Genomic DNA, 12,686 nt, shown 5'->3' with positions numbered 1-12,686 from the left:
GTGAAATTTACATGGAGAATAATGAATCCTAATGGAAAAAATAGTAAAGTAGAATGCAAAAAAAGTAGTAATAGAAAATTGAGCAAGAGATTAAGTTTCATTAATGGAGCTTATGTTGAGAATAATTGCTCAGAATAATTTTTGACAAATCTGGTCATATTTATTAGAATTCTGGTTAAAACTTAAGTAAAAAGCCTAAACACCCTGGGTCCAAGTGGGGATATCAAGATGGTGGAATGAAAATGTCAAAGGGTTGCCTGCCCCTCAGCCTCCTTGGGTGCTGCAGCCATTCGGATGGTCCTAAAGGACCCAGTTTCCTGTTCATTGTCCCTTGCTGTCATTTGAACTTGGGGATTCTGCCCCATGCTGCATTAGATGAACAAATCCTAGCCAAATACTGGACATAGAAAAGGCAAGTGGACCTTTGAGCCAGTGGAGAAAATGTGCTGTCTCAAGAATGCCGAGCTCCTTTCTTCATTCAGCAGACACTTCCTAAGTGCCTGTTCACAGAAAATCAGCCACAGGTTTGCTTTGGGGACACTGCAGACACATCTGATAACACTGCAGATGTAGAGTTACAGACCACTACATCCTACCTGCAAGAAAAGTAGAACAGAGGCTTCTCAGAAGCCATGGTGCTCGGGCTGTCCCATTGCCTGCCCCAAGTGTGGAGTGCTTGAGTGGGACACTTACAGTACACCTGGATTTTTGAGGTTTTAAGCACAAGAGAGATAGTAGAATACCACAGAGAAGGTACCTTTGACCACTGGCTCAAAGGTCCACTTACCTTTTCTATGTCCAGTATTTGGCCAGGATTTTGTTCAGCTAATGTGGCTTGGAGCAGAGTCCCCAAGTTCAAATGACAGCAAGAGACAATGAACAGGAGACTGGGCCCTATAGGACCATTCCAACATGCTGGGATGCATCTTCATGTGGACTGTAGGTACTTTGCTTACAAGCAGCAGGATTATGTCATGATTAACTTCATTAGTGTAGCTCTGACACCTACTAACTGGGGCCTCAGTTTCCCCTTCTGAGTATGATAATAGTACCTGCTTGGGGGATTGATTAAATAAATTAATGTGTACTGAGTATTTAGGACAATACTTACATAATAAGTATTACATATGCACCGATACTGTATATAAGCTATTGCTCAGGTATATCAGAGCTCCAACAACAGATAGGAATTTGAAATATTTTTATCTCACGTACAAAAATACTGGTACATTCCCCTTAGCCAAAGACATCTTTAACTAAATTAAGAAGCGAAGCATAGATCACAAAGCATAAAAAATTAGATACAGGGTCACATTACTTCACAGGTACTGCTGAGCCATTTGAACAAGGACCCTGACTGCTCACATCAGAGCAGGTCTACAGTTAGGAAGGACATACAAATCACCTCTCTGAGTGTCTCAGTGGACCGAGGTGGCCCCCACAGTCAGAGAGGCTGTGATGCTGCCTGACTGGGCTCTCTGCTTGCTGCCTTTGTCTTTTGCTGTTGCACGAGTAAGTGAGGCTTAGAAGGTACAGCTTAGAGCTGTGTGGCATGGTCCAGTTGGAAAAAGCACCATCATTCTGTTTCTCTGTGTGTCTCATACTCGCCTCCCCATTCATATCAGCTGTTTATGTTTTTAGAAAAAGTATAAAGATGAAGCAGAGAAACTGCTTTCTAACTATTCCACTGTGGCAGATACTCCTGAAATGCAGAGAGTTAAGACAACTCAACAAAACATTAGTTCGGTGAGTAGCCAGTACAGAGTATCCTTTATATGCTTTACATGCTTTGGACCAGTGCGTGTTGGATGGTTTCAGTTGTGCAGTATTTGGGGATGAAACTCAAGTCTAAACATGAAATTTTTTGTGTTTCATATACATATTATACCCATAAACTGAAAGTAATTTTGTGCAATAGTTTTGGTACTCCTGTGTATTGACTGAGACCAATCCCAGGAAGTTAAGTTAGGTGTGGAATTTTCCTGGTCTGGTGACTGAGTGCCACACACAAAACTTTAAATTTGTTTTTGAAAACAAAATGTTTTCAGAGTTTGAATTTTTGAATAGGGATGCTTGGCAAGCATGTTTTTTTTTTTTTTTCTTATACCTCTTTGAAATTTTATGTTTTGTAAGGAATACTTTTTCCTTTCTCATTATCAGATATTTTGCTGTATTGTTTGGATTTTTTGCCAAGTATGTTATCTTTATTTCTTCAAAACAATAAAAGTTCCAGTCTCTTAAATTATAATTTGTCATAATTGTTTGGAATTACAAATTCAAATTGTATGTCAGACAAAACTGACAAATATTAACTGAATTTTAAAGTTTAAGTCATGGAAGACGTCCTAACCTTCTACACACATTTTCCTTTGGAGACAGAAGGAGCCATATGAAATGATATTCTTCCTGCTCTTTGAGTATTTGTGTGGATAACATGTCTACAGATTTACAAGTTCATAGCTAAGTCTTAAACTTTCATATTTTTATTTTGAGGAGTAGAAATTGCATTTGTCTTAGGAATGAAGATAGTGGGCCTTTTATAATGGATGCATAGGCTTCAATTCTGTTTTAAAATTATAAAAATTGATCACGAGTCAATATCATGATATAGATTCAGCCCAGTCATTTATGATGAAGCAAATGTCTAATTAAAAATGTAAATTCTATTAAGGTTCAGGGCTTCAGAGTTTTTCTTCCTTCCTAATTAACTGGCAAGCTCCAGCTCTCAGGTGTGCTGAGCAGGCAGCTCTTAGGCCTCCTTGAAAGGGACAGGCTGTACTGAGAAATGGGAAATTTTCTCTGAAAGGATTAGAAAAAGATGCTCTTGATGTCTGTGATTCTGTGGTATCTCAGATTTTAGCCTGCTGAGGAAAACATTTGTCTTCCACTCCCACTGGGCCCACTGGATCAGCAAGTGTCCCGAGGTGGAGAAATTCTGTCCTCTGTGCTTTTTTCTGAAGTGTGCTTTTTTTCTGTAGCATGCTTTTGACATTTGTTTTGTGTTTGGAAAGCATAGAAGATGCAGATGCAGATAGAGAGACAGGTTGGGGGGAGGGAATGGATAAGCAAAGGATGAGGAAAATACACTTGGAATTAATGTTAATATTGACAATAAAGCTAATGTTTTCCTGGGAGAGAAGGCATCTTTGCTTTTAGAATAGTAGTTTCCCCTTCCCTAAAATACAGAAAAAAAAAGAATAGCAGTTGCTGAAAATTTTATACTATTTTCAAATTAAATGCTAATTTCTTAGTAAACTTTTGTAATAAGTGCTTTGATTTTTCTTTCACACATGTGACATTTCTATTTAAAGAATGAAACTCTAGTTTGGCAATTTATATTCTAAAACAAATAATCTACAGTCTACTGAGGTGTTGATCACCATTTAGAGCAGATATTAGAGGGTTACTTGTATGTTTTAGGGCTATGAAACCAAATTTAGACATTTATTATCATAATGAACTGTTTCACTGATTCACATAATGTTGGTAGTCATAAATAAAAGCAGTATTCACGTTACTATAAAACCTGAGAAACGGCCTTTTATAACTGTCGGATCTAGGACTTGAATTCGGATAAGCTTATAGTTCTTTTCCTTCTCTTATAATAAAGGTATTTTATAAGAAGGAAGTAGGAGCTGGCACCGCAGTAAAAGAGACTCCTGAGATTGAACGAGTGAAGAAAAATCAGCAAAACATTAGTTCAGTAAGTTCTCCCTTGCATTAATTATCCTTTCCCAAAGCAAACAGAAGCTTGGGAAATGTTCTTAACACTCGATACTCAACAGGCCACCTCTTTCTTTTATTCTTCAATTTACTGAAATATGATTTCATCAAATATCAAAGGTCTGACTTTCAGAATGAAAACTATAGTCTTGTTCCTTATGAACCTGAAGCAACATTTCATTTTGGTACATCAGAGTAAGGAAGACATAGGTCACTTGAATGAAACCGAGGGTTGCATTCATCTTTTTGAACAGAATTTTAACTGTATTAAGTTTTGCAAGAAAAGGATACATTTAGTGCTTCTCCACAGCTTGGAGAAAACTTTACCCTGACAGAATGATTAAAGCCCCCAGAACATTTATTTGATAGCTTAAAGGAAAGTTATAGATAAAAAAATATAATGCCAATTCATTGTTACCCTATGTCAGTTACATTTCTGAGACATATTCTTTATTAGCCATATTCTTATTTGTACTTCTATTTTCCATCTCTATTTATTATCTACTTTCACTGATGAAAAATACTTATTTTTACTAGAAATTGTCAAATAACTTATCCTCTAGTTACTTTTGAACCAAAGGAAGGGTAGAAATGGGGTTAATGTTATAAATAAAGATTCCTTCGGTTGAAGGCTTGACACTGTTCTTCTTAGCAATAGCTGTTCTTCCATATGTGTTTAGATTGTTTCTTGTGGAGGAGACCAAAATGATTCTTTCCTTAAGTCTCATTTTCGAATCTATCTTGTCCCCATCATCCCTGGAGACAGTACTTTCCAGAATTTTCCTTCAGGTGATGCAAGTAGAACTGCCTGAGTGCTGCTCATCTCAGGGGCAGCTCTGACTGCTAAGTGGCATCCTGGGAAAGTGCGTGTGTGCCTGCATTTATGAGAAAGTGCAGATGGGGCAAGCTGTTGTCACACTAAGACACTTGAGAATGAAATTATAAGAATTCTGTTTGTTTTCATTCCTTCTGAGTGAAAATATTTGAAACATACGTGTCAGTGTTCTCAGATATAAATGTTCTATAGTGTGCAGCTCTGTAGCCTACAGTGAAATAACTTGACCAGCTTGATTAGTCCAGGGTTTCCTGAGAAACACAAATGTTCATCTGTAATCACATTGTGGTTCCCACTCAAGGAAAATGACACGAAGCGGCACAGTATATCATTTCTTCTCCCAGAGCCCTACAGCCTCTTCTAGCAAACAATAAATGCACAGTTCCATATCGCTGAGGGTGAGCCATAAATGCCTGCTTAGTATTCAAATGGAAAGTTGCCCTTTCGAAGATTAGGCAGATCTGTCAAACTCAGAAGCGATTCCCTAACATTTGAACATCTCGACATTTTCCACGTCTGGGAACAAGCCGTTTTGCTATTAATTCTCTCTGCTAAGAGCTTATTTGCAGTATTATTTAGAGGTACCCTGTCTCAGTTTCAATTTAACTATTCTGGATGTGGACTAGTACAGTCCTGGCATTGTTACTTACACTGAATTCTCAGATTCTGAGGCATGGTTGATACTTGAGATGCTGAGACTTTATGACAATCGTGGAGGTGTCAGCTTTACTCATTTTAAACATTTGATTTCTAAAACACATTTCCTGCAGGTTTAAGTTTTTGGTAAATGTTAGCATGTGCCTCTTAGGTCTAGTATATGTGCTTTTCTTTTCCAGGAGGATCTTCTGTGAGTTATAGATATGTGAATGTAGAACCTGACTTGATGACCTTGTTAATAATACAGGGAAGGGCTGGGCCAGCCAGAGAGCTGCTTCTTGTCACCCTGTGTCACCATGTGGTGGTGCTATCACTCATCTGGTGGATCCTCCTAAGCCAACTTGATGGGAGGTTGGAATGAAGTGGATGCCACAGGAGGGCTTTCCTGGGCAGGGTCCTGTGACTAGAAGGTGCTTCCTGACTCTAGTGTGCACTTTTCTTGCTGTGGTCAGGAAGCGCTTTCTGTGCTTGCAGTTCATTTTCCCCAGCTCCATTTTTCTCTTCTTTTATTTGAGGTCACACGAATTTTTTGTTCCATACTATAGATTATTGGTGTGCTCTTAGACAAATAGCAGTCCCAAGACTCTATGGCTATTTCACTGTTACTTTGTCTTTATATAGATAGTAAATTCTAATTAACATAGTAATAGAAACTGCTTTTCAGATAGGAAACAAGCCATTACTTTATTTAAGATAATTTCCAAGGGTTTTTTTTTTGTGCATTTGTGTAAATGAAAAGATTTATGTTCATAGTAAGCAACACTTTTTTTGATTAAAGGACTCTTCTAGTTATGGATAGGTGAATATATACGAAGTTATTTTCACTTCAGGATAAAGAAATCCTGAAAGTATCAGATAAAATAAATGATTGTGTTCCCACTGAAGGGAAAGCAATGTTAGCATTTAAAAAAATTGTTTTTCAGGGGGCCAGCCTTATAACTCAGTGGATTAAAGTGCCTACTTAGGCAGAGTGCAGTGGTTGGGGTTCAATTCCCGGCGTGCTGTTCCTGGCACTGGTGTGTGCTGAGACATTGATTGAGAGTGGGTGTGGTGGCATGCGCCTATAATCCTAGCACTTGGGGGGTTGAGAACAGGAGAATCACTACGAGTCTGATCTACGTAGTGAGACCTTGTAGACCCTGTACTAAATACAGAAAAAGAATATTTTTCAATAGTTACTAATGAAGAAATTCTTCACATTTAAAGATGTGAGTAGACTACATTAACATCTTTTTATAAATTATTCAGGTGAAATACAAAGAGATTAAGCACACACTTCTGATCCTCCAGAACAAAAGAGAAATAAAGAAAATCAGAGGAATATCAGCAACATGATCAATTTTCTTTTTCTTCCTTTTTTTTTTTTTTTCCACTGAGAATTGAACTCAAGACCTTGTGCTTGCCAGGCAGGCTTTGGGTTGCTGAGATATTTCTTCAGTTCATTTTTCCTTAAGTATTTCTTTCTATTTTATTACATACAAATATATGAAGAGGGCATGACACCTGCCCAGGTAAAATCCCATTTACAAGGAAGACTACCGCAAAGGTTGTCCTTAAATGAGACGGCTCACCCAACTATATTTACACTCTCCATTATACCCAGGAAGTGCTTCATGGGCCTTTGTTGTTGAATGTCTACTCTAGTCTTGTTCTTGGAAGCACTTCAAAACAGGATGGTTCAAGCCTGTGAGTGTTCTCAGGGTCTCCAGGAGAATGACCATGATGCATGTATAAGTGCCATCACAGTAGTTAGTAGTGTTTACTGTGCTTCTTGAAGACAGTACTTTCTGAAGTACATTTCACATCTTGTATCATCTCATAAGCACTTATTGAGTTACAGTACTGAGACCTGCTGTGAAGTGCTGTGGTTTAAAGACAGAGGGTGGCCGTGTTGGGGAAAGAGGAAGAGAACTGGAGAAGGAGTGGCACAGGCATTCACTCTGGAGGGACTCATGATGGCTTGGGACAGATTTTGCAAGGAAGGGCTTTCTTGGTAGAGCACACTGAGTATGTGCAGGACCCAAGACCTACTCAGAAGGAGATTTCTATGATGAGGATTAGGGAAGAGAGTGGCAGGAGATGACAGTGCAGGAAGATGTGACACAGATCAGAAAGATGTAGTGTGGAGTCCCTTGGAATCACCACTAGGATGGTTGAGAAGATATGGTCCTGCTAGTGCTTGATCCTTGGTGTGGCGATTGCATTGTTTTAAATGTGTATCTTCTTCTATAAGAAGGGTTTACTAGGCCTCAATGAGGGTAGAAATTTATACTCCTTTAAAAATACTGTATTTGAAAATAATAGTTCATTTAATGAAAAGTAATGCTAAGGAACAGCACATCTGGTGTGGCCTTTGGAAGTCAGTGTGCCAGTGGCAGGAACTTGGGAAGTTTGGATGACACTGGAGTGGTGGGAAGTAATAGACACCCTCAGCTGTTGGTTGCCTTGGTCTCCAGGCCTTACTTGCTCACTAACTGTGGGAAACCTTGCATCCTTGTCTATGAAACAGGGATTAGAGTGTGAAAGATACATTTCCTGTAGGTGCATGGGGGTCTCTAAATGGAGGATTAAGCGGTATGAAGATTCTGTCTTTCAAGCTGATGGCCCCAGGTTTATATCTACTAAAAACTGGTTATAAGATTTTTTTGTATCAGTTTTCTCCTTCTGAGCTCTAACTAGAGAAATTCTCCTAGTTGCTTTTCTCATTGTTGAGACAAAGTATTCCACACACAAAGTTAGGAGAGGACAGGGTTCTTTAACTCACAGTTGGTAGAGGTTTCAGTCCATTACCGGTGGGCTCCAAGGCGGGGTGGCACATGGCGGAGGGGCAAACATTCGTGGTGGTAGGAGGCAGCAGAAGTAACTGGAGGCCTTAACCATGTCTTTCCACCACTTTTATCTTATCCAGAGTGCTGTGATTAGGGCAGTGCCAAGCCAGTCAGCGCACCGATTTAGTAATCATAGGCTTAATCCCAGCACCACACACTTTAGATTCAGCTGCCTCTGAAAAAGCCTTCTGACTTCATGAACCTTTGGTAGGATATCTAGACACACCCCATAAAAGAGACCTTTCCTTGCATCTTGCTATGAATAGAGGTTAAACTGAAACTTCCCTCGCTTTAACTCCATCACAAGTGTAAGGAATGGCTCGAGGCCAAGACCAGCTGAGACCACTGGGCTGCTCTAAAGGCAGCATGGTGTGGAATTCATTGTGCCGGGGTCCCAGCAGACAGCAGGCAAAACCTTCCTCTGTAGGGAGCAAAGAGAATCAGGCTCTTCTTACAGGGCTTGAAGGAAGACCAGGAATGTTAGGTGGGAAGGTCTTAGGAAAGCTCAATGGCCAAAGTTCCCCGGATGTTTCATGTCTCAGTGGGCAAAGTCCTTGAGGCCTCTGCTGTGAATATCTGTGTCTAAATGTTCTGGAAGAGTCTGTGCTCCACCTTATCTCTTCTACAGTCCTGTGTTTTCCCTGTGCGCTGGTGCTGAGCTGAGCACAATGCTTCTCCCGGCAGACAGGTTGGGTACTGGGAGGGTGGGGTCCCAATCGAGCCTTACAACAGGAATCTCCCTCAACTAGACATGTTGGATTATGTCTATAATTCCAGAACTCTGGGAGGTTGAGGCAGGGGGATTGGAAGTTTGAGCTCCGCCTGGGCAATTTAATGGTTTATGGGGATCCTGTCTCAAAATAAATGAAAAATTAAAAAAAAAGAGTTTCACATTTGTCTGGGTTTAATTCCAAGTGTCACTGGAAATAAATAAACCTCCAGACAATCTGCCTGATCTCTCAAATTTCACATACCATTGCACAGAGAAAGGCTCTCAGGAGGCGGGAGCTTACACAGAAAGAAGCCCAGCCCCTGTCCACTTCCCTCTCTTCACACGCACCCTCACTCCTGTGAGCATGCACTTCTGGTCTGTGTTATTTGCAAGTCCTTAATACCAAGTTTAAAGTCTAAAGAAAATCATTCTGTTGCTCCTGTGGAGTTCCTTACAGTGGGGTTTTAAACTCTTGCTCTACTTTTTCTGGGCAGACTTCATTTGACAGACTTGGCCACTTGCCGTTCTCTTTCTCCAGGTCTGATGCTCATTTATATCCCGGATGTGGTGGAATCACTAGCTCTCTTGCTGGAAAGCAAACTACAGGCCTTGAAGCATGATTCTCTGGCTAAAAATGACACCCTGTACATAAGCTGGGGAATGTCCCTAATGTTGGGTCAGACGGCAGGCACTCCAGAGCTGGAACTTAGAGGGAAATAGTGACATTCATGGTTTAACAGTGGTAAAGTGCTGCCGAACTGGAGGCAGAGGATTTGTCTACCCCTTCTCCCCAGGGATAAGAATGAAGAATTATTTTATGTACACAATGATGACTTGAGAAGTGCTTTAATTCTCACAGAGAGGATAAGTCCTTATGACTGATAAGCTCAAACTCAGTGAGGCCACCAGTAAATAATACAATTTGAAAATAACCATGGAAGGTATAATTTAAACATTTGATAAGGACCAACCAAGCCATTGGTGTCACTGAGAAGATGGAATCTATTAGCCATCCATATTCCACTGTTAAATCCTAAGGGAGATTTCACTGTTGAATGCTCTGTGGCCATGTGACATTTCTTTCCATCTGTTCTCATGTATTGGTAATGTTTATTTCTCAATGCTCCAACCTGACTCCCATCTTATCTCCCAGCTCCAGTATAAAGAACAAAACTATAAGTCCACACCGGTAAGCATGACCCCAGAGATAGAGAGAGTGAGGAGAAACCAGGAGCAGCTGAGTGCGGCAAGTAGTTTCTGTTGTCTTTTATATTTTATCTGAAATTTTGTATTTTAAGTGTTAATTTTTAATTTTATGCTAAACTTCAAACCTTCTGACAGCTGGATCCTTCTTTACGCATTCACTCACTGAAGGGCAAGACCTGTGACGATCACACCAGCTCAGGAAATCTATGATAGTGGTCTCTCTAACTTATCCATGTGTTTTAATTCAAAAGTTCTTCCATATGTACCCAAATGTGTCAGGCATTGTCTAGATTATTAGGACAAAAGGTAGATAAGACCCATCCTGTCCTCATGAACCTCATAGTTGATTGGTAAACTAGAAGTATGTTTAGATAAGGACCTGAATAGAGGAATCTCTTATCCATTGAAGCAAAATGCCTATTGGAATACGGCAGGAGAAGACCTGGCTGGATTAGCACTTGCAGACACACAGCATCTAGAAGAATGTAGGGCTGGCCAGATAGCTCAGTGGATTAAAGTGCCTGCTTAGGCGAACACAGGGACTGGGTTCAATCTCGGGGGCTGCTGTGCTGGCCTCACCCCCGAGGTGTGCTGTGATGGCAACTGAGACTGGGCATGGTGGCGCATGTGCCTGTGATCCCAGCATTTGGGAAGCTGAACACAGGCGGATCACTATGAGTCCAGTCTAGTAGTGAGACCCTGAACACCCTGTAGGCTCTTCCCTAAAATGCAAAAACAAACAAACAAACAAAAAATAAATAAATAAAAATAGAAAGTAGAAAAAGAACCTTTGAAATGGAAAGAGTCCTTTGAAAAAGAACCAATGAAATGGAAAACATTAATCATTCAATGATCAATTGCTAAAAGAGCAGGGCTAGTTAACAATTATGTACACCTTTATGAGGGACTTGGCCTTCCACTTGTGTTTCATATGAGCCCCCAAGTTCAGCTCTATTCATCTCTACTGGATTGATGTGGGAAATTGAGTCAGAGCACATGCCAGGTATCCACAACTAGTAAAGGTAGAGCTGTGATTTGAATCAGGCCTCCTGGAATCCTGAAATTCTTTCATGCTGTTCCCAGATATTTATTTTTTCTCTTTTTGTGACGCTTTAATAGAGCTTTTTCCAACAAAATTCTGTTTTCTTTCACAGTAGTTAATTTTGAAAGACTTTAAAACTTAAGAGCAGGGCTGGGGGTGTAGCTTAGTGGTGCAGTACCTGCCCAGCAAGCATGAGGTCCAGAGTTCGATTCCTGGTACCAAAAAAGAAAATAGTAAAACTTAAGAGCAAATTCTCCCAGGCGAAGGAGAAAATCCAGTTCCACATTTCTTATTCCACTAATGTCCCTGGAAGGTAGAAGTCAGAAATCTTTGGAAGTTGAAGCTCCAGGGTCATGGGGCAGAAAAAGACCTTCCTGGGCTGCCAAGTGGATTTCATTCTAGTTTTACCCTCATGAACTGGTTCTACTACTTATATTCATCATGTTCACTTAGATTTCTGTTTTTATTTGTGTGATTTGTAATTAGTCTGAACATTGAACACCACAGTGTTTATGGAAGACTCTTATGAACAGCACAATCAACAGTCAGCATTTTTTAACAAAAAATAATCAGAATAATCAAAATCTAGGTGATGATACCAACAGGATGATTGATGTAGAGCCATTGTGATAAAATGTGTGCAAAAGGTGGGGGAACTTTGAGACTCACCCTTTGTAGAATTTTTTTTTTAGCTCAGAGTCTGCTCTGCTATCTATTAAAATTCTTTTTATCCTTCATAGGTCAAGTACAAAGAAGAGATTAAACAGGCAACTCCTATTTCTGACCCCCCAGAGCTGAAGAGAGTGAAAGAAAACCAGAAGAATATCAGTGATGTGTGATCCTCTTAATAATGTTTTCTGATGCTAGCAAATGTAGAGTCACTCTGTAGAGGCAGGGGTTGTTTTAGAATATTTTCTCAAATTTGAGCCGTATTTCTGACCTTACTCAACTAATGATGGACTTAGAAGGTTCTGTGGTCTTGGGGGTTTCCAGGTCCCCAGCACCACACCAGCTGGACTATTTTCCCTGCAGGTTGTTGGCTATCTTCCTCATCTTGTTTTCATGCTGGTAACTGCTTGGTGCCCAAAGGGGAAGCTTCTGGCATTGGGCCCTCCAACCAAGCTTTCCCATGCTCCTTCCTAGGGCAGGAAAGTGCCTGTGTTCTTGTTCCCCTACATTTCCCTGCCTTGTTTCCCACCCTCTGTGATGATAACTATTTTTTGGGCAGTGTCCTGGAGGGCTGGTAAAGTAGATGCAATTGAATGGCTCATGAGAAGAAGTGGAGCCAATTTTGGGGTACTTGATGGAAGTCCTCAGTTTCTCCTTAAACTCTGACAGCTGACCAGTGCCTGCCCTAATTCCCTTTTGTTTACCCAATCCACCAGTGGGTGGGTACAGCTCCTAGCAGCCCCCTTGTAGAAGTCATTAACATACAGATTGGACTCTTTGGAAGAGGAACTTTGGAAGTCTATTCATTTCAAAGGAATCACTTATTCCTTAAACCCTTCAAGTTATTTGACCACTTGATGTAGTATGTGCAGGTTATTGTTTGCTGCTTCTTCCAACAACTGTGTTTTGGTGGAGTAGATGTTCATCTTTCCCCAGTGGATCCGAAGTCATGCTCAGACTCTATTAAACATTCTCAGAAACAAACATGCTTATTGAGGAGGAAGAAAGAGCAGT

The 12,686-nt window shown here is 40.4% G+C and overlaps 1 protein-coding gene across 4 annotated transcripts in view; it reads left to right on the top strand.

Moving 5' to 3' along the window:
• Positions 1-12,686, top strand: part of Nebl (nebulette) — a 403,483-nt gene that overhangs the window by 330,130 nt on the left and 60,667 nt on the right. For 2 of the 4 annotated variants that reach the window (XM_023704952.1, XM_023704949.1), the window contains exons 17-20: positions 1,642-1,746; positions 3,611-3,703; positions 9,909-10,001; positions 11,744-11,836. The exons of 1 other annotated variant lie outside the window; for it this stretch is intronic. In XM_023704952.1, coding sequence (XP_023560720.1) covers positions 1,642-1,746; positions 3,611-3,703; positions 9,909-10,001; positions 11,744-11,836 — 384 coding nt within the window. The remainder of the gene's footprint in view (positions 1-1,641; positions 1,747-3,610; positions 3,704-9,908; positions 10,002-11,743; positions 11,837-12,686) is intronic. One more of the 4 variants, XM_023704950.1, reaches the window with a different exon arrangement.

This window comes from Octodon degus, unplaced genomic scaffold, assembly GCF_000260255.1.
Source record: "Octodon degus isolate 3935 unplaced genomic scaffold, OctDeg1.0 scaffold00208, whole genome shotgun sequence".
Lineage (NCBI taxonomy): Eukaryota > Metazoa > Chordata > Mammalia > Rodentia > Octodontidae > Octodon > Octodon degus.
Note: the sequence above shows the minus strand (reverse complement) of the source record. Positions and strands in the feature narration are given on the sequence as shown.